General features: G+C 43.6%; 1 protein-coding gene across 1 annotated transcript in view; it reads left to right on the forward strand.

Moving 5' to 3' along the window:
• Positions 1-23,629, forward strand: part of LOC139449116 (uncharacterized) — a 53,271-nt gene extending 29,642 nt beyond the window's left edge. Inside the window, exons 20-38 of the mRNA XM_071230599.1 lie at positions 244-468; positions 860-1,105; positions 2,030-2,247; positions 3,595-3,671; positions 4,430-4,631; positions 5,251-5,386; positions 8,735-8,937; positions 9,230-9,321; positions 9,794-9,995; positions 10,997-11,111; positions 12,307-12,717; positions 12,978-13,204; positions 14,017-14,111; positions 16,410-16,599; positions 17,854-17,971; positions 18,823-19,049; positions 20,414-20,487; positions 21,814-22,012; positions 23,495-23,629. Coding sequence (XP_071086700.1) covers positions 244-468; positions 860-1,105; positions 2,030-2,247; positions 3,595-3,671; positions 4,430-4,631; positions 5,251-5,386; positions 8,735-8,937; positions 9,230-9,321; positions 9,794-9,995; positions 10,997-11,111; positions 12,307-12,717; positions 12,978-13,204; positions 14,017-14,111; positions 16,410-16,599; positions 17,854-17,971; positions 18,823-19,049; positions 20,414-20,487; positions 21,814-22,012; positions 23,495-23,629 — 3,392 coding nt within the window. The remainder of the gene's footprint in view (positions 1-243; positions 469-859; positions 1,106-2,029; positions 2,248-3,594; positions 3,672-4,429; positions 4,632-5,250; positions 5,387-8,734; positions 8,938-9,229; positions 9,322-9,793; positions 9,996-10,996; positions 11,112-12,306; positions 12,718-12,977; positions 13,205-14,016; positions 14,112-16,409; positions 16,600-17,853; positions 17,972-18,822; positions 19,050-20,413; positions 20,488-21,813; positions 22,013-23,494) is intronic.
• Positions 23,630-24,698: the final 1,069 nt, after the last annotated feature.

The raw sequence follows: 24,698 nt of genomic DNA on the forward strand, positions 1-24,698 counted from the left end.
AATTATTTTGATGGGATAAATATTAATTCATTATCAAGAAGGCATGAAATACACTAGTCTGAATAAACATCTTATATATATACTGTAGCAATGCTGATATTATATGCCATTGTTGACATTTCGTAGCTGACCAATCATCGCCCGTTCCTTAACCAATCATAAGCTTGTATTTAATGTAAGGTATGATGAATTGTATTTTGATCATACCTCTAGTTAAATCTGAATAACTTGTACATTTCGCAGCTGACCAACTCTCGGACATGACTGTCCTGGTGTACCACACCAATCCAGAGACTGACCCCTCAGCCACGCCCACTGTGTGCAGGGACATCCCTGGCCGCATCGTAGCCTTTGACAAGATACAGTGTGCTGCGTCGGTGTCCGGCCGCTTTGTTCGCCTACAGCAGATGAGTGGGGTACTGAAGGACCACTTCACTGTGTGTGAAGTCCAAGTGTATGGACTGCTAGGTAAGTGAAGATACTCTGCTTTGATAATGTATTTAGTACCCAACATTGCTAGTGGACTACATGGTGCCTTATATTAAAGTGTACCTGACTAGACATATATGCGTGATGATTCTTAACAAATTAATTCATGGTAATGAAATATTAAGTTCTTTATCGATAAAATATTATTCTGGAAAAAATCTGAAAAAAAAACTTGTGCTGCTGTGGCATGGTTGATTTTTCTTTTTAAAGCTCAAATAATATTATACATGCTATTATACAATGTCTTAATTACGAATTCACTGATCCGTTTATTGCAAGGAGACTTTTGTAAACTATTGAACAAATAACATCTAAAATAATATCTAAAATCTGGAACATAATTTCATGTGAACCAAATGCATATATACAGAAGACAAGCTACACGATTTCTCCATCGACGTCTACGTCAACAATCCACTCACCGACAACACCAGTCCAGCCAAACCATGCACCCAGTTCACGGGGGACTTCCCCTCAGACGGCCCGCGGACACTTTCCTGTAGGGGGGACGTGTGGGGCCGCTACGTCAGGGTCAAGGCTGACAAAATACAGAGCAAGGATGACCTGATGACCATTGGTGAAGTGGAGGTGTATGGCGACAAGATGGTCAAGAAAGGTAATGAGATGACAGGCAGGTAGAACAGTAAACAGCCATGGTGGGCATTTTGTCATGGTGGTGCAGGAACAAACCTTGCTATACCGGAAACCTCATTAATACGAACGTTGATTGTTGGTATTGACTTTACTTTATAACGTTGATTTTTTAATCCGACAATTCTTTTCAATTTCAAATCTATATTAACGTTGTTTCACTGTATACGTGTATAGTGGCGATCGGTAGCAGGAATGAATACCCTCCTATATTATAAAGCATGCGAGACACAAAAATACTTGAAGGAAAATCTGTTTAAATCAGAGACGTGAAGACAATGGAACGCACAAGAGACATTTAATTATTATAGTAAGAGGGGGCAAATCTGGGATCATTTTGAAAAATAGACAAATAATATTTTGTGGATGACAACCTTGTTATTCCGGAAACCTCATTAATACGAACGTTGATTGTTGGTATTGACTTTACTTTATAACGTTGATTTTTTAATCCGACAATTTTTTTTAATTTCAAATCTATATTAACGTTGTTTCACTGTATACGTGTATAGTGGCGATCGGTAGTAGCAGGAATGAATACCCTCCTATATTATAAATCATGTCGAGACGCAAAAATACTTGAAGGAAAATCTGTTTAAATCAGAGACGTGAAGACAATGGAACGCACAAGAGACATTTGATTATTATAGTAAGAGGGGGCAAATCTGGGATCATTTTGAAAAATAGACAAATAATATTTTGTGGATGACAAATATGTTTGATCACTCCCTTCAGAGATTACAATTGTTTATTTTGAAGCGTTACTGAACAATACCCTGTCGCAAACATCCCCATCATTGTTGACTATATTTCCATACGGCAGAATTATTCTACACAATATGCTCCCTCAATGTGTCAAGGATACTCATAATCTACCTTTTCTGTTTAGAGTGGTCTCCCCTTGACTGCCCTTCACCTCCAGAGCACCCTAACGCCCGTGTCACCATCTCTCGGACAGCAAGAGAGGCGCTGGCCACATACTACTGTGTAGACGGCTTCTCCACGTGTAGCAGTGTCCACACCCACTCGTGTTCCTCCAAGGAGGGGTGGGTGGGGCAGATGGAGCCCTGCCTTCAGACAAGCTTAAGCACTAGCAACCCTGCTGGTGTAAGTACCACAGTATATGTATTTAGTTACAATCTCTGACGTTATATAAACCTTCATATAAAATGTTTGCTTGTTTGTTTGTTTGCTGTTTAACACCGCACTCAGCAATATTCCAGCTATATGACGGCGGTCTGTACATAATCGAGTCGGGACCAGACAATCCAGTGATTGACAGCATGCGCATCAATCCACGCAATTGGGATCGATGACATGTATCAACAAAATCAGCGAGCCTGACCACCCGATCCCGTTAGTCCCCTTTTACGACAAGCATAGTCGCCTTTTACCGCAAGTATGGGTTGCTGAAGACCTATTCTACCCCGAGATCTTCACGGGTGTCATATAAAATGTAAATCGGAAGTGAATTAAATACATCACACACAAACCTACATAGAGCTTTGAGAATGCTATTGTTATCGGCCTCCTGAATTCGGTTGGTTGGGTCTCTTAGTCATCTTCACGAGGCCAGGAAGCTAACTGACTGTAAGAGTCCAGTTTCCAGGCCGGAGTTTTGTGGCACGATCGTAGCGCACCTCCGATGCCGCGTCTCATATCACGTGCATCTGCTTCAAATAAAATCGCGGCGCCCAGACAAGATGATCTGATCAAGTTAATGTGAAGAGTTTCACATCTCTAATCCCCAGATACCCAGTGCATGTCGACAAGACTCGAGCACGTTGACTCAAGAACATGAAAATATTTGGAAACTATCTTTCGACGCCCGGTTGACGTGCACATGCTTTGCAAATCCTGCAATTGGCCGACATCTGTATTCTGTCATGCTGTTTACGAATCGCATGTCGATTTCGTTACGCACCTCCGAAATTCCATCCTATTTCGGCAAGGGTGGACACTTGACTTTTGCGGTCAGTTAACGACCTTGACTTAGACATATGTCTCTTAGTCAGTGAAGGTAGTTCCGAGTTCTCTTGGATAAAAAAATCAGCATACAAAATAAAAACTACAGAGCCGACAGATCACAAACCTCACCAAAAGGCATGACCCTTTCCAAGTTTCCAGCTTAGTTCGAGGAACGGTCGGGTAGCCTTGTGGTTAAAGCGTTCGCTCGTCACGCCGAAAACCCAGGTTCGATTTCCGACATGGGTACAATGTGTGAAACCCATTTCTGGTGTCCCTCGCCGTGATATTGCTGGAATATTGCTAAAAGCGGCGTATTACTCACTCACTTAGTTCGTTGTGTAGAGTTGTATTCCTTGATACGAATCTTTCATTTTGTAAATACCTTATACACATTAGATCTTGAACTTTTAAAACGCACCACTATTCCCGTTGAGTGATGACATGCTGATCCATCTCAAAATGACAACATATTCCATTGTTACACAGCTTGAAACCGTCATCCTGCCCTGTCCGCTGAAGCTAGGCGAGGCTATTGAAATGTATGTCATCCCACAGACACCTGGGTGAGTCGTTTCGTGTGTCATCCGACACCCAATCCGTTCTTTGGTGAGATCATTTCTGTGTGTGTAGCTGCTTGTACTAGTCCGGACTTATGGCGATTTTATAGTGCTAGTCCACTGAGATACCATGCCGCAGTTTAACATGGATGCCTCACTCAGACACGGTATACAGACTCCGAGCCGACCAGTCCTTGTTTTAACCCCTTGATGCCTAGCGCCAGACAGGGTAACAACAAGTACAATCTGATATGACGCTGCCGGGGATCGAACCCCGAACCTTCCCCTCTGCGGGCGCTCTACCACTAGACCACTGAGTACGTCCGTATGTAAATTGCAATACAATACAGACAGACCTACGTATTGCACTATATTCTTGTACAACAGTCCGGGCAATACACACATGTCCTGCTGGGGGAGGCGTAGGTGGCCCAGTCGTCTAAGGCCCCGTAGTTCGCTGTGCAGAGTTGCATCCCTTGGCATGCCAGAAACCTATGATCGTGGGTTCGAATCCCGGTTCTGTTTCTAGCTTTGTCAGCACCATACCCATGCTCGTGGGTTTCACCGAAGAGGTAAACGTCTGAGACCTGTTTCTCTTCGGGCTTTCTTTCCACATCAAGCCAACACGCCGCGATATAACTTGAATACTGATCAAAGCGGCGTTAAACCCAACTCACTCACTCACTCCCATTTTCCGAGTCATATCAATGATCGTGTGGTGTTGATTCATTCATTTCTTCATAGTTTCATGTCTAATGTTTCAGAACAAGCGTGACGTTTTTAAACTCACGAAATGGAGATAACATCCTTAAGATGAACATGAAGTTCACCGACACAGGGGACAAGTTCGAGCTCCTGACTGCGCAAATGCAGCCAGCACCCACTATAGTGGAGGTGCCGGACCTGCCGTTCACTCCCGGCAAGGAGTCTAAAGTGGTTGTCACTTACTTCTCGGACCACGTGGATGTGAGACATATTTATTTAGCTGATAGTGTCGTCTGCATCATTCTCAAGTGATATTATGTCATCCTTGACATCAAATATATGGCCATACCCGTGCTGGAGAGTTTCACCAAAATGAAAAACGTCAAAAACCCTTCATCATGTCGGGCTTTCCTCACACATGAAGGTGACACGCTGTTTCTTTGAAATACAGTTCTCAGCGGCGATAAATTTAACTCACTCACTCACTATCGACACCACTAGATGCTTGTGGTAAACTTATACGACCTTGTCACTGTCAACTGGTCTACCAAATGACGCAGAAATACTCTCAATCGCGGAGTTAAACTCAACTCACTTACTCCCGTCACGGGTACGCTGCGATGTGCAAGTTCGAATTCAAAAATGTCTCATAAATATCCCTACAAGAATAAGAAGTTTGAAAACTTTAGACTGTTACATTTAGCGTCAGTCAACGAATAGACGTACTTCATGACCGGTCAACCAATTGGTGACCAGAAAATTGTTTTGCGAGTCAGACTTTGTTTGGGTGAACGAGACGGCTAAGCTTGTGAACCGTTCATCATGTTGTGAGCGGACTCAATGAGTGCGGGTTGACTATAACCCTTGTCTTATTGTTCAGATTGCCGTGGACGGCAAGTCCGTTTACGCCTACCCCAACATCATGGCTCCCCACTCCGTCGACCGCGTCATCACCACTGCCGGAGCCATGAGGAAATTGTCTGTGCTGCCAGCTGGAGCTATTCCAACTACACAAAGTAATTACATAACACAACTCTTACTCAGCTCTCAGTACCCCATAATGTAAGGTGCCCGTGAAGATCTGCGGTAGAATAGGTCTTCAGCAACCCATGCTTGCCCTAAGAGGCGACTGGCGGGATCGGGTGGTCAGGCTCGCTAACTTGGTTGATGCATGTCATTGTATCCCAATGCTGTAGATCGATGCTCACGTTGCCAATCACTATTGTCTGTTCCACCGATTATATACAGACCGCCGCCATATAGGTAGAATATTGCTGAGAGCGGCGTTAAACAACAAACAAACAATATAAGGGGCGGTGGGGTACCCTAGAGATTAGAGTGTGCGTTTGTCACGCTGAAGACCCATGTTCGTTTCCAACGCTGGTATTTGGTGTGATGTAGCTGGAATATCGCTGTAATCTACGTGAAACACATTCACACACTCATTGATTCATGAATATATCAGTAATGAAATTATGTTCAAAATGGCGGCAAACCCAACTCACAGATCCCGTTACGTCACTTCCGACTTGTCTTCTCCGTCGCTGACTATAGGCTGAAGTGTTTTGTAGATGAAACTGATGTAGGGTCCGAGAATCTAGGAGTACCAGATGAGGTCAGTTTGGCTGAGACTCGATATGCTAGAATATAAAAGACTACGGTGATAAACAGTAAACAAACGGAGTTAAACATAAGGACGTCTTTTTTGTTTATATTTAGATGCATTTCAGTTGGAAACGGAACATATAGCTACGCACAAACAGCCCATACATCCAATACACGCGTATTATAAAGTTGATAGAAAAATACAGGATCTATCCTTTTAGCTAAATTGGAATAACATTACTCTTGTCGGAAAATCTGTTTTCGAGTATGTACGTACGATAAGCCAATGGTAAGGCGACACGTGACACTGATTTTAATATTCATGTGCACTATTCATCACGGAAAGAAAACATATTTCTCTGTTCAGCATATAATTGATTCATTTGTCCATTGTTTTGCAAGTGATATTTTAATTTCATTTGAATATCAATATACAATAAAATATAATCGTATTTCGGTTTTACAAGACATAATTTATGTCGTGACAAATACCGACTTTTTATTCTTAGTTAAATTACATTTTACAGACGTTGAAGTCACAAAATGAGAGTGCTAATAATTTACTTTTTTACTATTTCAGACGCAATTAGGTCAAATTTAGCTAAACTGCGGCCTACAAAATCCAGTTCAGACCTCCAACTCAACGTAACATCTGACCGAGTCGTTGATGGTGCTGTGTCAAACAAGTGGGGTGACAACTCCTGCTGGACGACAGCAAGCGGTGACCTTGACCCGTGGTGGCAGGTGGAACTGGATAATGTATACTATATTTCCTACCTGGAAATCACAACTGGAGAAGACTGCGGCAGTGCACTCTGCAGTAAGTATGGGTACCGGCACCCAGGCGGATCCAGATGGGGGTAGGTGGGTAGGGGTGTGTCTGTGCAGGGGTGCACGCCCCTTTTCATTCACCTAACATGTTAAGTGCTCACTCCGGTATTATTTGCATCCATCTTTTTTCAAAATCTTGGATCTGTGGATATACCGAATTCAATATAACCTATTGGACGCTGTGCGTTGGCTGTGCGTCAGATCTGTCAGGTTTTAGCGGTTGCGATTAGAATTCCGTCGACGTAAGGGGTACCCGGTTGATACGAAATGGGGTTATGTGGAGACACGGGGACACGGAGTCGGATCACATTCAACCGGACGCATCACCTACTACTCTGCCGTGTTCTTACTTGGGCGGTCGGGTAGCCTAGTGGTTAAAACGTTAGCTCGTCACGCCGAAGACCCGACATGGGTACAATGTGTGAAGCCCATTTCTGGTGTCCCCCGCCGTGATATTGCTGGACTATTGCTAAAAGCGGCGTATAACCATACACACTCACTCACTCACTCTTACTGTTTCAGACAATGGACTCCATGACTTCAAGGTGGAGGTGTTCTACAGTGACCCCCAACCCGGGGACACGGGAAACACGTGTGTGATGTATAAGGGAGTGTTCCCCCACAATACCACCGGGACAATCACATGTTCCAACACGGCGGCAGGACGATATGTGCGGATCTCCTCCCCGCGTCGAAGAGTGCCCAATGATGTGCTAAGCTTGTGTGAGGTGCAGGTGTATGGAAGGGAGGTAACTCGTGTAGGTGGGTATGATAAAGACGTTGGTGTTAACTGCCATGCGAGACCACAGGAATGGATTAGGGCAGCCGATCAAGAAATGAAAAATAAAACAGATGCATATGACAATAGCATCTTGATGTATTATGTTTTGTCTTTATGCATCTGGATTCAGATTATATAAGTCCCGTGAAGATCCGGTTTAAAATTGTTTTTCGGGAACGCATGCCTGTTTTAAGGGGCGAATAACGGGATCGGGTGGTCAGGCTCGCTGACTTGATGAATGTCATCCCAAATGGATCGATGCGCATGATATTAATCACTGGATTGTCTGGTCTAGACTCGATCATTTACGGATCGCCGTCATATGGGTGGGATATTGCTGAGCGCGGCGTTAAACAACAAACAAACAAACTAACAAACAAACAAGTTACTGTGGGACGAGGTGTATGTGAACATTACTCGCAATGCGCCCAATGGAGGAGGACAGAGAATGTTTTTAACGCAACCATCCGTCTGTACATAACACAATCTCGGTCCTACAATCCAGTGATTGATATTATCAGCAACATCCGACGGCGCTGGGGCACGTTGACACGCAGTGAACTAAGCCATCGACCCAATGGAAGGCAATCACTTACAAATGGAAAACACGACACAGAACACGACGGCATAGAAAACATGAAGTACACTAGGGAGTGGACGGGTAACGCGGGTACTCGGGTCGGGTGGGTACTGAGTAGGACCCGGGTACCCATTGCACGACCCGGATCCGGTGTTAGTCACGTCATATATGGTTTAATGACAAAGAAATATCTAGAACTCTACGTTTTACACCTTAAGTGACTGATGTTTGCATTTTCGTTTTGACTATGCACCCATTCCTTCTGAAATGGATGAATAAAGATAAAAAATCAGTCAACTTCGTTTTATGCATGACATGTACGTAAATACGTTTTGCAAGGGCTGTAGTCAAACTATTCCCAGTCGGACATCTGGACCTATCCCTTGAGACCTACAGCGGGTACCCGGGTAGGGTCGGGTAATAGAGGGATGGGTACCCGGGTAGTAAATTTGGTCTCGTCCCAGCCCTAGAGTACACGTTAAAGAACCCTTCTGATATATTATTGTGAATAAAGGGCATAGTGAAGTACCACTGACAACAAGGTGTCCAGTAGATCGATATTTGCAGGGTCGGGTCCGTTCGACTGCAGGTCACCGCCGCATCGTCCTCACGCCACCGTCGCCGTGACGTCCACAAGCTCGTCTCTGGTAGCCCACTACAGCTGTGAAGCCGGCTTCTCGATGTGTGGGGAGATCAAGCCAAGCACCTGTGTCGGGGGCATCTGGGGGGACCTACAGGCGCACTGCTTCAAGAGTGTCTGGCACTACTCTGTAAGATACCTCTTAACTGAGGCATTAAATATGAGAATAACATATTAAGGTTTTAACGAAATGACCTCCAATGATTATAACTTCATAAAGCGGCTCATGATGATAATGAGAATATCAATGGGATATAGGTGGGACAAGCTCCCAAAATGATTACCTTTAGCTTGTGGGAAAAGTGACGAGTTTTCATAATAATAACAAAAGTAATAATAATAATTTAGGAAACTGTCGATGGTGGCTTCTTGTATGAGATGTCTTTATGTTGTAAATGTTCATGCCTATGAGTACTTCACAGAGCACAGGACCGCTGTATCACCAAAATCTCAGCTGCCCTCTGTCTGTCAACTCGGAAGTTCGGGTCCTCGCCACGCCCACCGAGAACACGTGGTAACCATGCTACCCGTTATTGGAAACTTGCGTATCATTATTCATAAGATTAGGGCATGCTATGTTGCATTGAGACCGACCATTTGATATTTTGCGGGTGTGTGTCTATGTGAATTTAGGATGTGGATGTCCTGAAACAAACGTGTCGTAAAAACATATCAAACTGTTTAGTTCCATCTTTCAGAGAAAAATATTTTGCCTCTACAAATATCAGTTCCCCCGACTTCCTGGAAAATATTAAATGGTCGACCCCGTTGCTATCATTGAAAGAGAAAAGTCAACATAACTACACATACCATTAATTTCAATCGGAACGAAATGATGATGATGATGATGATGATAATGATGATGATGATTGAAATATGATGACTGGTCATGGTTGCTGAACCCCACGATAATACGACATGATTTATTTATATTGATCGTTCAACATCAAATACCAGTAAACCTCCCACTTTGTTGTTCTGGCTAGGTTTTCAGTACAGCTTGAGTCAGCTCCAGGAAAACAGCTGATGTTCCTGGAGAGCTCCTTCACCGAGCGGGGCTACAAGACTTCCAGCATCAAGGTGGTAGACGGGACCACAGTCAAGGACATGAGGAAACTCGCCAGCTTCCCGTTCCAGGTTGGGAAGGAGTTTGAGCTGGTGGTGAAGGTCCACCGTGACACCATGGAGGTGAGATATAGTATCAGTGGGTGAGTGAAGGTCCACCGTGATACCATGGAGGTGAGATACCGTATCAGTGGGTGAGTGGGTGAGTGAAGGTCAACCGTGACACCATGGAGGTGAGATACCGTATCAGTGAGTGAGTGGGTGAGTGAAGGTCCACCGTGACACCATGGAGATGAGATACCGTATCAGTGGGTGAGTGGGTGACTGAAGGTCCACCGTGACACCATGGAGCTGAGATACCGTATCAGTGGGTGAGTGGGTGAGTGAAGGTCTACGTGATGGCATGGAAGTGAGATACCGTATCAGTGGGTGAGTGAAGGTCCACCGTGACACCATGGAGGTGAGATACCGTATCAGTGGGTGAGTGACGGTCCACCGTGACACCATGGAGGTGAGATACCGTATCAGTGGGTGAGTGGGTGAGTGACGGTCCACCGTGACACCATGGAGGTGAGATACCGTATCAGTGGGTGAGTGACGGTCCACCGTGACACCATGGAGGTGAGATACCGTATCAGTGAGTGGGTGAGTTGGTGAGTGAGTGAAAGTCCACCGTGATACCATGGAGGTGAGATACCATATCAGTACGTGGGTGAGTGGGTAAGTGAAGGTCTTCCGTGATGGCATTGAGGTGAGATAATGTATCAGTAAGTGGGTGAGTGAAGGTCCACCGTGATAACATGGAGGTGAGATACCATATGAGTGGGTGAGTTGGTGAGTGAGTGAAGGTCCACCGTGATAACATGGAGGTGAGATACCATATGAGTGAGTGGGTGAATGAGTGAAGGTCCACCCTGATAACATGGAGGTGATATACCATATAAGTGAGTGGTTTGACCACAGACTGACCCACTTGGGTTATAATACTGTAGCACCATGAGTATGCTTTATTCGATGGGTATGGAGCAGTGTACATAGAAATATACCTTGATTGTCTGATGTCATGTTATCGACCGGAGGACAGGTTATATTTCAAAACAATTGTTGCACTGTTCTTGTTTCAGGTGTTTATTGATGGGGTGAAGGTGACTGAGATGAGGCTGAAGTTCACCCTGTATGGAGTACCAGCGTTAGAGACTTCCAACCTGGCCACCAGGAGAGTGGAGTATAAACCATCAAGTAAGTCTCTCAATGAACGCGGAATCCTCATGGGGGATTTTATGTGATGACGAGTAATGGCATGAACGATGTCCCTTGAAACGTCATTGACCATCACCTAAATCCACATGTTTGTAACTGTGTATAGCATACTGTGTGTCGAGAGTCACAATTGATGTCATAAAATTGGCAGCCTGATGTATTTAATATGTAAGCATATCACGGTATGCCATTCTCATGAGTTTGACCTTCTTCCTCTAAGGCTTAAATGGTATTGAAATGATCATGTATTTGGTGAAGATCGACAGTCATCATTATAACCTTGACAGAGTTGACCCCGAAGAATACGTCACCAGTATCCTACGCTGGTAAGAGGCGACTATATGGATCAGGTGGTAAGGCTCAGTTATTCCGTGTACCCAGACGGCGTGGATCAATGCTCACAATATCGATCACTCAATTGTTGGTCAAGACTCCATTATGTACAGGCCGCCGTCATTTAGCTGCAATATTGCTTAGTTGGTTGGTTTGTTTAACGCCGCACTCAGCAATATTCCAGCTACGTGACGGCGGTCTGTAAATAATCGAGTCTGGACCAGACAATCCAGTGATTGACATCATGAGCATCGATCAACGCAATTGGGATACGATAACATGCATCAACCAAGTCAGCGAGCCTGACCACCCGATCCAGTTAGTCGCCTTTTACGACAAGCAAAGTCGCCTTTTACGGAAAGCATGGGTTGCTGAAGACCTATTCTACCCTGGATCTATTGCTCAGTGCAGTGTTAGACAACAAACAAACAAACAGGGAACTGTTGTTCATAAATGCCTCGCGTCTGTGTTGTTAGGTCTCTGTAATCATTTTTATTGAATCAACTTGAACATTCCTAATGCCTTGGCTGTTTAAGTGTTCTCCATGAAGATGCGGGTTAGAACTGGTCTTCTGCAACATATTCTTTGTCCAAAGAGGCGACTGACGGGACTGGTTCGTCAGGTTCGCTGACTTAATGGATACGTGTCATTGTATCCCAATTGCATAGATCCATGCTCATGACGTCAATCACTGGAATGTCTGGTCCAGGTTGATAGCAGTCATATCTGTACTATTGCTTAGTGGGGCGTTAAACAAAAACAACAAAGAAGAAAGCTTAAATGTACATGATTGAAATTTGTCACAGTGTCAATGTCATGTGCAACATCTTCTACACCACAGACGACATCACCGACGTGATCCACAACACCAGCCCGACCAACCCATGGATGGACGTTCCGAAACACGACAGGACACATGAGATCTTTGAAGTCCAAGCTTGTAACGACGTTCTTGTTGACCTCCGGGAGAGCGAGGCGTCAGACAAGGGAACTACTTTTCTGATCGGAGGAAGACAGAACACCTTGTCCCAGTGTGCGTCATGTCCGGGAAATAAGTACACCAAATGGCACAAGCCACTGTCGTGCTATGGTTACAGGTCTTTCTGGGTGTCGTGGGACACCTCGGGTACGGTGTCCATTGGGATGGGGAAGATGGTGGGTGTCAACCCCATCATTGAGGATGTAGTAAAGGACCATAACGTCGGTCTTCTGCGAGTTGGCACCAATGGCACCGACGGCTACTGGATATTTGGTGAGATTAACGTTATACCTCTAATTATAGGATTTAATGGCAAGGCCAAACGTAAACTGAAATCAAAATTCTATTATAGCTTTCGAACACTGATTTAACAGTTTCAAATCACAATTACATAGCCTTCGAGTTATACAGATGGTTATTATTATTATTAGTAGTAGTACTATTAGTAGTAGAAGTAGTAGTAATAAAAATGTTACGAGTTTATAAAATAAGATGCATTTCCAAGAAAATATTTTTAATAATGTTGTTGCAAGGGGATAGCGATGAAGGGCACAGTCTTAGCGAAGCATGTCCTCGACCGGAAGTGTCTCCGCCACTGAAAGTAGTTCGGCATAGCCACGTTGACTCGGTAGCTATTACTGAGTATTCATGCGATGAGAACTATATTTTCTGCGGAGAGAGTTCCTTATCGAGATGTGAGAAGGGCGTACCTACGTCACAAGTACAGGGAACATGCCAGAAGAACAAAATTATCAGTGGGGTAAGAACGTATTTTCAGTACCGCGCGAATGAATTCTGCACCTACATCGTCGAGAGAGTGAGTGAGTTGGGTTTAACGCCGAATTTAACATTATTCCAGTTATATCGCGTATTCTAGTTATATTATGTCAGCTTAATGTTGGACGAAAGCCCGAAGTGATGCAGGTCTCAGACGTTTACCACTTCGGTGAAATCCACGAGCACGGGTATGGTGCTGTCAAACCTAGAAACATAATCGGGGCGAGCCAGGATTCGAACCCACAATCATAGGTTTCTGGCATGCCCAAGGAACCCAATTGTCGCACAGCGAATCGCGGCGCCTTAGACGACTGGGCCGTTTGGTACGGATGGCCCAGTCGTCTAAGACGCTGCAGTTGTCTGAGGGGAGTTGTGTTTCCTTGGTGTCCCAGGAGCCTATGATCGTGGGTCGAATCCAGGTTCAACCTGATTATGTTTCTTGGTTTGTCAGCACCATCCCAGCACCTGAAACGCCGTGATAATCACTTACCTACTCACTCACCCACTCATTCACTCACTCATCCACGCATTCACTCACTCCATAGATAGATTATGAGCCCGCTTTTCTTCAATACCACATAATAATAGTTTGTGACAGAGGTATCACGTTTATTATTTTTCACATTGTACATTTATATACTGCAGGTATCCGGGTACTAGTATCTGCTCAAATGCCGTTTTATTTGTTCCCCGACCAGTGGCTCCGTTTGCATTCCAGTTATCATTCTCAACTCCCTGGGGAGTATATCGCTTAGGCTCTGGGCAGCTCAGTTGGTATGTTATTTCCCGTTACAGAGAGGTCCCAACACTACCACCATGGACCTGCCATGTTTCATGGGTGAAGGGTCACTCATCTCGGCGTACGTCACGCCCACAAACCCGGACAATCCGTAAGTGAACAAACTGTACAACTGATCCTCAGTATACTGCAACCTCGTTTATGGACAGGATAGTTCCGTGTAGTGTGATGAAGTGCGATTTCATTTCAGCGAGCGTTTGTCCTGCATCACATCTTGTGTCACTTTAACTTCAAAATAACGGTTACAGACTGTTTCCCTCAACAAGAATGTCCAAAGACATTTTAACCGTAATGCTGTTTTATGAGGAGTGAGTGAGTGAGTGAGTTTTAACAGTATTTCAGTGATATCACGGCGTTAAACAACAAACCAACCAACCAACCAGCCTGACCTGAATTCATTTTAAGTCCAAATTCAACAGCCATTTTGATCCTGTTATATCCTGATATATAGCATTTGTTGTTTTACGCCGCACTCTGCAATATTCAAGCTATATGACGGCGGTCTGTAAGTAATCGAGTCTGGACCAGACAATCCAGTGATTGATATCATGACCCTTTAATGGAGCATATTCTTCTCTGTACTGAACAACATATTCCAACCTTTATATTCTGGAGATGTTGGTACTTGATGAACACTCTACATGAATTTTTTTTTTGGATTAAAAATGACTTGCAAAACATGAATGTGAGCGATTTTAACTCCCTGCTGAATCTCAAAGGAAGGAAATTCACTGAAATCTAAAAATTTATGATAAAAAAGATAAATATTATTGATATTCCATCGAAAACGATGAAGGCGTCATTTCGAAAATTGAACCTATGTTATTTCTGTTCATATACTTTGGTTGAAAAAAAGCATAATCAAGAAATAATTTGTTTTGGACATTAAGCTGTACGTTAAATCAAGTCAACCAAGTCAGCGAGCCTGACCACCCGATCCCGTTAGTCGCCTCTTACGACAAGCATTGTCGCCTTTTACGGCAAGCATGGATTGCTGAAGACCTATTCTACCCCGGATCTTCACTTGGAAGGCAAACTGAATTAAGGTCCATCTCACAAGAGTTTACAGTTATTAAGTCCGAATATATAAATATGGAAATGTGTAGACTCTATATAAATAACTTTGATCTTGACCTTTTTTTGGATGATTTTAACTGTATGGATGAACATCAAATGATCTTGTTCTTCTTTAAAGCTTTCATTGACAGACGTAGAAAGTGTTTTGTTTACAACAACCATTTGCTTGAATCGCTGCTTTAGATATGTGTGACTTTTAAAAGCCTGTCTACATCGCCTGTCGCGCTGGTCGCAGTTTCAGAAGGAGAGCATGTATTGAGAGGCGGTGGTGAAGCCAAGTGGTCAAGGAAAGCCCGCTCTACTCGCTTAACCATAAGGTCTTTTTCGGGGGTTCGAGCCCAGCTTTGCTATCACGTTGGTTGGTTGGTTTGTTGTTTAACGCCGAGCTCAGCAATATTCCAGCTACATGTATATGACGGCGGTATGTAAATAATCAAGTCTGGACCAGAGAATCCAGTGATTGACATCATGAACATCGATCCACGCAGTTGGTTGGTTTAGCAATATTCCAGCAATATCACGGCGGGGCCACGCAAATGGGATACGATGACATGCATCAACCAAGTCAGCGAGTCTGACCACCCGATCCCGTTGGTCGCCTCATACGACAAGCACAGTCGCCTTTTACGGAAGGCATGGGTTGCTGAAGACCTATTCAACCCCGGATGGTCACGGCCTAATATAATGATCACGAAGATTGTCATCATTGTTTGTCACGTGTGTCATGAGGAACAGGCGTTGAGAAGGATCGTACTGTTCTCCGTGGCTTCTGTTTGAGCTGTACTAACAGGTGCTGGTTCGAATTTTTATAACTGACTGTTATAATTAGGGCGATAGTAAAGAGCATATATAGTAAAGTGTTTGTTTCGCCGATTTGAATACAAAAAATTTAACGTCCTTTCTATCGCTGAGATCAAATGATGTTTTTTTGTGACATCATCCGAATGTGATCTGATAATTATCAATATTCATGATTAAAAGGGTCTAATATGGCGACAAATGTTGTCATTGGCATCCTTTTATCGCGATAGTAGGATGGTTGTAATGTTTTGTCCCGCTATTTCCTAGTTTCAGCAACATATACCAGGGATGCTTTTGGGAATTCCAGTGCCTCTCATTATGTCTTGGACAAATATAAGCACGATTTAATATTTCTTCACATTCTTCAGTCTCCCAATATTTACGACAATATCGATGTTGCATTTTAACATTGTAAACTGCAATCGCATAAGGGCGATGACATGTTAGCGATAGGTCGATCAATCCATACACTTCTATTGATTGTTACTGATTTGTTTATTCTGCCGTCTAGAGTAGAGATCGAACTGTCAGGGTCATCTTCAAGGAGTATCCAGCTCGTCATAGACTTCAACGCCCGGACATTCTCGGCCACACATTCTGAGGATGGAATCAGAGGTCCCCTTGAGACAATCGGAACCTTCCCTTTCGCTGTCAACAAAGAGTCCCACGTCGTCTTTGGTTATGAAGCAGGGGCTTACACGGTTTGGTTGTCTGTCGTTTCTACTGATGTATAGTAGTGAGTTAGTGAGTTGTGTTTAACGCCACTCTAAACAATATTCCATTTATATCACGGCGGTTTGATGTATAATAAGTTATAGAGCTATAAGTTATGACAAGACGCAGATGCCTAGATTTGCTTTTCCACAGCTTAGAAATCTAGAAATTTTGTTAATTCGCCTCATCAACAAAGATTCTGATACCCGACCCTCCTTCAGATGGCCTTTCCGGCACACTTAGTTTATTTCGACCGCCACCGTGGTCTAGAGGTACAGCGTCCGCCCGGAGAGCAGAAGGTCCGGGGTTTCATACCCGACCGCGTCATAACAAAAGACGTTAAAAGATGGTACTTGTTGTTACCCTGTCTGGCGCTCGGCATTAAAGTGCTAAAACAAGGACTGGTCGGCTCGGAGTCAGTATACTGTGTCTGAGTGGGGAATTCATGTTAAACTGCGGCATGGTATCTCAGTGTGCTGGCACTATAAATCGGCATCAGTCCAGACTAGTACAAGCAGCCATACACACATGTGCATGCACGTCGCAAAATAAGTGCAATAATCTTGGACGCGACGTTAAACCCAATTTCACCTCACCTAACCTTAGTTTATTTCGGGAGTTATTCTAATCCACTCGGCATATTCCGTTGACTACATCATACCTCTGGCAGCAACTGAGTCGAAACACTGCTATCACTGTTAACCTGTTGTTCACATAACAGCTGTTTTGCAGACAAGTGGATCCTACAGAAATTAGGAGATCATTTTGAGTTTTTGACAATTTGAAAAATGCCGCCTCATTGTGGTCATCTGATAGTCAAACGCACGAGACTGCAGTTCCAGTTTGGATTTCTGTAGGTTCTGGCGTGGGTTCCAATTGGACTGTGACGCGACGATTGGGTTTGCTGTTGTTTGGTTGGTTTGTTGTTGTTTAACGCCGCACTCAGCAATATTCCAGCTATATGACGGCGGTCTGTAAATAATCGAGTCTGGACCAGACAATCCAGTGATTACTATCATGAACATCGATCCACGCAATTGGGATCGATGACATGCATCAACCAAGTCAGCGAGCCTGACCACCCGATCCCGTTAGTCGCCTTTTACGACAAGCATAGTCACCTTTTACGGCAAGCATGGGTTGAGACGAGACGAATGTTTCACCATACCAAACTTGTGTACAACCTTTATTTTATGTGTTGTCAACTCACTTGAAAATGATAGTTATTTGTGTGTACTTAGATCTACGTGGATGGGAAGCTGGAGCATACGTATACGTCGCCCGTCAGTCTCGACAAGATGACGCACATCAGCATCCTCCAAGACTACCATCTCAGGAACCTGCAGGCCTTCCCGCAGAGTAGGGAAACAACCTTCAACGACGTCATTATTTCTAAACTTAATGATATTATTTTTTTAATAATGATCGAATATGTATCAGTTTTCCTCCTTTTGACCTACTTACAAGGTTCGGGAAGTAGGGTAGCCTTGGTGTTAAGTGTTCTCTCGTCAAGCCGATATCTTGGGTTTGAATCTGACTTTGGTACAATGTATGAAACCTATTTTGAACTGTTAGATGTTGCTGTAATGTCGCTGCCAGCGGTTAGAACAGATCCCGGACTCACTTGCTTGTCAGATGAGGTTACTGAATGTATCAGGTACGGTGACTTGACTGATTACGTGTCACCCGACGATGTGGGAAGTTGCTCATTATATCCATCACTAGTTTGTCTGGCCCAGATGTAATGATTTATTGGTATCTGTAATAGTTTAAGACGGACGCATACTGTAGGTATGTGGGAGATCGAACCATGTCCATCAGCGTGACGAACGAACACTTGAACTCCAAGGCTAACCCACCACCCCAAAATTAAAATGGAGATTATATTGGTATTATCTCAGAGTTCTGTTTTGTCTTCACTAATGAGCAGCAGGATACTTTTAGGCACGTGGATAATGTGTTTGCAATCACGCTTATATCCAGCGGGATCGGTCGGTCAGGCTCGCTGACTTGGTTGATGGATGTCATTCATCCCAATTGCGTGGATCGATGCTCATGATGTCAATCACTGGATTGTCTGGTCCAGACTCGATTATCTACAGACCGCCGTCATATAGCTGTAATATTGCTGAATGCGGCGTTAAACAACAAGCCAACCAACCAACCGGAATGACACGAGTCATGCCGAATGACAATTTTTTCCCCGGCAGATTCCCCCGGGCTCAGCGCAACGTGCAGTGTCACCACCGTCCCCAGCTCTCACGTCACCGGCAACGACACGACGGTGGGCTCCGAGGCCTCTCTGCAGTGCGTCCAAGACTACAAATACTGCAGCGCCGACGACAAGGTCACGTGTGGCAAGAATGGTCAGTGGTTAGTGGGACCAGACCAGATCTGCAAACGCTACAGATGGACAAACGTAGCAAAGTTACCCATGGTTGGTATTTTTAAAAGTTTGTTATGCAGAGTAAAACTACCACAAAACCTGCTTTTGATATTTTGACTACGTTTTCAATCAACAGTTCTGTCTTGATAAAAAATATAAATGATACAGGACCATGTTTATTGCCGTAATTCTTTTCCTGTAACTTTATTAATTGTGTTTCGCAAACCTTAAAGGACATGTACACTTAGAATTGGCATGCGTCTCTTTTCTTGTCTAGTAAATTAACGTGCTATTCTTTGTTTAAGGAGCGGTCTCTTACTGAAAAATATTTAATAAATGTAAACGTTCGTAAATTCGTACAACTTGCAAGATTGCGTTGTCACTCACACGAATTATTTATTTAGACGGGAAGATATACAGGTATTCCAGGTGAAAACAAAATTTGTCAGTTTAAACTTAAACAACGTAGACGTGTTTGCCCAGCAAATTCGGAGCCACGATGTAAATATTTTAAAAAGTTTAGCCATTCTCCTTATCTATATAGCTTTATTTATGTCAACATAAATTGTTATACATTTGCTTAACTTATCAATGTATATATTTCAGCTATGAATTTTAGAAAATCTGTGGGATAAAAGTTTGTTTGTAATGCAAGACACTCACTACTGGACAATTTGTAATGTACAATAGGCCTGTTAACTTTAAGTATGTGAAATAAATATTGAATTTACATGACTCTATTTTTAGAAGATTCGAGTGAGTGAGTGAGTTAAAATTTAACGTCGCATCGGCATTATTTCAGCCATATAGCGACGAGACCAAGCTAGTATATACACAATTTAGTTATTTATGCAATGTCATATTTAAAACAATTGATGAAAATTGATGGACAGAGCCTTTATTAATGTCAGTTGCTAACAGCATCACACCAAATTTAAAAACAAGCATTTAATTATTCACATACATATTTACAATTTATTATACAGACCAATTTCTTTCAAGTAATTTATGATGAGATGCCCGCTGACACGGGAAAAGAGATCTTTTAGATTTACACTTTGATAATGTGAATCCCTTGCGATTGCAAAGTCCACACAGTCAAGCAATATATGCTTGACGGTGAACCTTTCATCACAAGGGATACACTTAGGAGGTTCGTCCTCATCTGTCTTAAGCAGATATTCGTGTGTAAACCGACTGTGGCCAATACGACACCGTCGTAAAACGACTTCGTCATGTCTTGACTAACAACCCAAGTAGGTATGACCGGGTAAGGTGAGAGATTGTCCGCGCAATGAGAAGGCGTCGTACGTTACGCGACGCATTAGGGCGTTATAAAGGGCATGGCTGGTTAGCATTGAACGAACAAGAAACGAGTGTAAGAATTTTCCTGAACATTTACATGCCTATTCCAGCCCACGCTCTACCCTCCTCCATGCCCACTGGCTGACGGAATGGCCATTAAACTAACAGCCTCAACAGCTAACAAGTGAGTATTTTCTCCTAGGGGTCTGTCTCCAATAGTTGGTTGGTTTGTCGTTTAACGCCGCACTCAGCAATATTCCAGCTATATGACGGCGGTCTGTAAATAATCGAGTCTGGTTCAGACAATCCAGCGATTGACATCATGAGCATCGATCCATGCAATTGGGATTGATGATGTGCATCCGTTCCCGTTAGTCGCCTTTTACGACAAGCATAGTCGCCTTTTACGGCAGGCATAGGTTGCTGAAGACCTATTCTACCCCTTCACGGGTCATGTCTCCAATGGGGATTCCGGGGCAGGCTTGTCTTCACGACACCATGATTATTGTCATTGCCAATACCTCAGGAGTTTTTTTTATACACTTTGTCCCTCCATCACCCTGAAGCACGGGTGGCCCAGTGGTGTAAGCCGCCGCAATTCGAATGCCGGTTCGCCCCCATTAATTTCGAGGTTTGTCAGCACCATACTCGTGCTCGTGGGTTTCACCAAAGTGGTAAATGCCCTAGATCTTCATCACTTCGGGCTTTCCACCCACATTAAGCTGACACGCCGCGATATAACTGGAATACTGTTAAAAGCGGCGTTAAATCCATTTCACTGTGTCCAAACACATCAAGGTGACACGCCGTGATAATTTTTTGGTTTGGTTTGTTGTTTTACGCCGCACTCAGCAATATTCCCGCTATATGACGGCGGTCTGTAAATAATCGAGTCTAGTCCAGACAATCCAGTGATTGATATCATGAGAATCGACCCACTCAATTAGGAACGATGACATATATCAACCAAATCAGTGAGCCTGATCACCATATCCCGCTAGTCGCCGTGATAATAATAACTGGAAGAAATACTGTTCAAAGCGGTGATAAACCTCACTCATATAAGTCTATTTAAGTAAGCTATTTATAGTTATTTTTATTAATATACCGCACTCAGTAATATTCTAGCTGTATGACGGCGACTAACGGGATCGGGTGGTCAGGCTCGTTGACTTGGTTGATGAATGTCATTGTATCCCAATTGCATGGATCGATGCTCATGATGACTGTCAATCACTGGATGGTCTGCTCCTGACACGATTGTTTACATACCGCCGTCATATAGCTGGAATATTGCTGAGTGCGGCGTAAAACGACAAACAAACCAACAAACAATGTGCTAGGTCTTCTCAGGAGGCCACAGCCATTAGTTTTCTGTACGAATTCAATGTATTATTTCAGCTCTCTCGTCTTTGGTCAGCCATGTTTGCAATTTCAGCAAATAACATCTGTAGTTGGGGGGTCTGCTCATCTGGAAATAATCATTTTATGTCACCATGTCTAATTTCAGTTTCTGGTTTGACCTCCGGGCTGGGTCCGAGGCACAGCTGATGGTCGAGTTTCACGTGGCAGCAGCCGGTGACTCCACCCTCACCTTCAAGACCGCCATCTTGAATAATGTCTTGTTCTCGAAACATATTGCGAATCCTCCAATGAATGTCAACACATTGTTCACACTTCTAGTGGAGTTGCACTCAGATAAATATGCAGTAAGTCATGATCTTTATTGTTAAAAGCATACATGTAGGTGCCGTCAGAAATCGCAGCTGATATTGAAAAATTGCGACCCGTAAATGGGATCCATTCCTTTTTGTATTAGATTTGTAATTTGTTTAAATAACACAATGTCTGTAAATATACCTCACAGCCATTTTTCTTAAAATGTATTTATGTATTATTTATTGAACATCCATGTCATGGGCGGTAAGTAATTTGCTTTGCAGAGTTGCCTCCCTTTTTTTTACCGCTCATCATAGGGCGACTATGGTTGTCGTAAGAGGCAACTAACGGGATCGGGTGGTCAGACTCGCTGACTTGGTTGATGCATGTCATCCAAGCCAATTGTGTGTATCGATGCTCATGATATCAATCATTGGACTGTCTGGTCCAGACTCGATTATTCACAGACCGCCGTCAAATAGCTGGAATATTGCTGACTGCGGCGTCAAAGAGTGAGTGAGTGAGTGTGGTTTAACGCCACTTTTAACATTATTCCAGTTATATCACGGCGTGTCAGCTTAATGTGGGAGGAGAGCCTGAAGTGATGCAGGTCTCAGACGTTTACCACTTATAGTGAAACCCACGAGCACGGGTATGGTGCTTACAAACCTAGAAACATAATCGGGGCGAACCGGATTCGAACCCACAATCATAGGTTTCTGGCGTACCCAAGGGACGCAACTCTGCATAGCGAATCGGAGCGCCTTAGACGACTGGGCCACCCGTGCCCCCGCGGCGTCAAAGAACAAACAAGAGTCAACCGAAGATGACATATCTCCCCGACGTGGCATGTCGGTAAACTGTGTGTATCTTCAAATGTATTTAGTTGCTTAGTTGTATGGTTCGGGAGATATGGTCCGGACAAGAACAATACCCTCAAATTTCCTAAGTTCATCATATTTCCATGAAAACGACAAAAATATAAAATTCTAAAAATCTCTTAAATAGCAAAAGGCACTTCTACTGAGCCTGATTGGTAAGTGTACCAAGTTTTGTGAAGCTAGGTTGTACGGTTTAGGAAATACGCTCCGGACAAACAATGATTACAGACGGACGGACAGACAGACGGACGGACGGACATACTGATGGCTATATCCCCCCGTCATTATATGTCGTGGGGATAACAAAGAACAACAGTTCAGTTTGTTTTGTCAGCAGCATTACTAATGAAAAGTCGGACGTTGTTTTCCCCCAAAAAATTTAGCTGACCAGACGCACGCACCCACAGACACATACACACCCGGCTCAGATTCAAATATGTCCCTCTCCTCTGCATGGCAAGCTACGACAAGTCAGTACTGCAAGTACCCGTACCAGGGGTCTGTTTGTTTGTTTGTTGTTTAACGCCACACTCAGCAATATTCCAGCTATATGACGGCGATCTGTAAATAATCGAGTCTGCACCAGACAATCCAGTGATTAATATCTATTTGTAATGACTAAAGCCGAGACATGAAACTACCCTGTTCCAGATTGTCCTTGACGGCACCCACCTGTACGACTACCTGTACATCTCGCCCGCCAGCAGGACAGAGAACCTCATCATCACCAACGGCGTCAGCATCACCGAACTGCAGTTCCTCGACACCATCCCCCCGCGGGGGTAACCGTGACCTGTCCACCCGACACATTGCTCAGCTGACCATCCCTGCCTTCACGTGACTGTCTGGTGATGGCTTTACCTGTGTGTCGGGAACCGTCTTTCGTTCATACATCTAATATCGTGTCTCGTCACTGTACTCATCGTCGATGGTAGTTAGAAACATTATAAAATGATTATTGAAATCAAAATGTGTTTAGTTGAGAATAAAACTGTTTTAGTGTAAGAGGTGTAGAAATTTATTTTTTATTCCTTTTTTTCGTTTTGGAAAATAGATAAAAAGAAACACACTTTTACATCAGGATTGACGTACATTACTGCGTCGGACCCGTGAAGATTACGGGATAGAATAGGTCTTCAGCAACCCATGCTTGCCTAGAAAGGTGACTAACGGGATCGGGTGGTCAGGTTCGCTGACTTGGTTGATGCATGTCATCGATCCCAATTGCGTGGATCGTTGCTCATGATATTAGTCACTCGATTGTCTGGTGAAGACAATCGAAATATTCTGAGCATATTTCCGTGTGCTTGGTCACTGTGAGGTCTTTTCTCACTAACCGAAGTCGCCTTATCCACGCTTGTCGTAGGGACTTGCTTACTGGAATGACTAGACTAACATTTAGTCTCTGAAATCTTATATTACACAATATCCTTCTTGACTCTAAAAATAAAAAAAATTCCCTATGCTGATTTAATAGAGCTAGCTTGAGCTGGCTAGACTTGCTTTTGTATGCATTTCTAGATTATTATTTTTTCATAAAATAAGTATATTCCACGGTCATGGTGCAGGACTATGGAATGACGTGTAGTGATACTATTCTTTCACCGACTATCTTTCCCCTAAAATTGCTACAAATACAGCAGTATTGCTTCCCCATTTTGACAGCTTCGAAGCAGCGCGCTATTTTCGACTGAAGTTGACAGTACTCGACGGAAGTTCATCCAACCAATTGAAGAGTTCCAACAAGACGGATAACTCTCAATGAACTTGACTTTTCGGAAAGACGAATTGCGTGGATCGATGCCTATGATATTAATCACTGGATTGTCTGGTCCAGACTCGATTATTTACAGAC

The sequence above is a fragment of the Haliotis cracherodii genome, unplaced genomic scaffold, assembly GCF_022045235.1.
Source record: "Haliotis cracherodii isolate W230 unplaced genomic scaffold, xgHalCrac1.p SCAF_7, whole genome shotgun sequence".
Taxonomy (NCBI): domain Eukaryota; kingdom Metazoa; phylum Mollusca; class Gastropoda; order Lepetellida; family Haliotidae; genus Haliotis; species Haliotis cracherodii.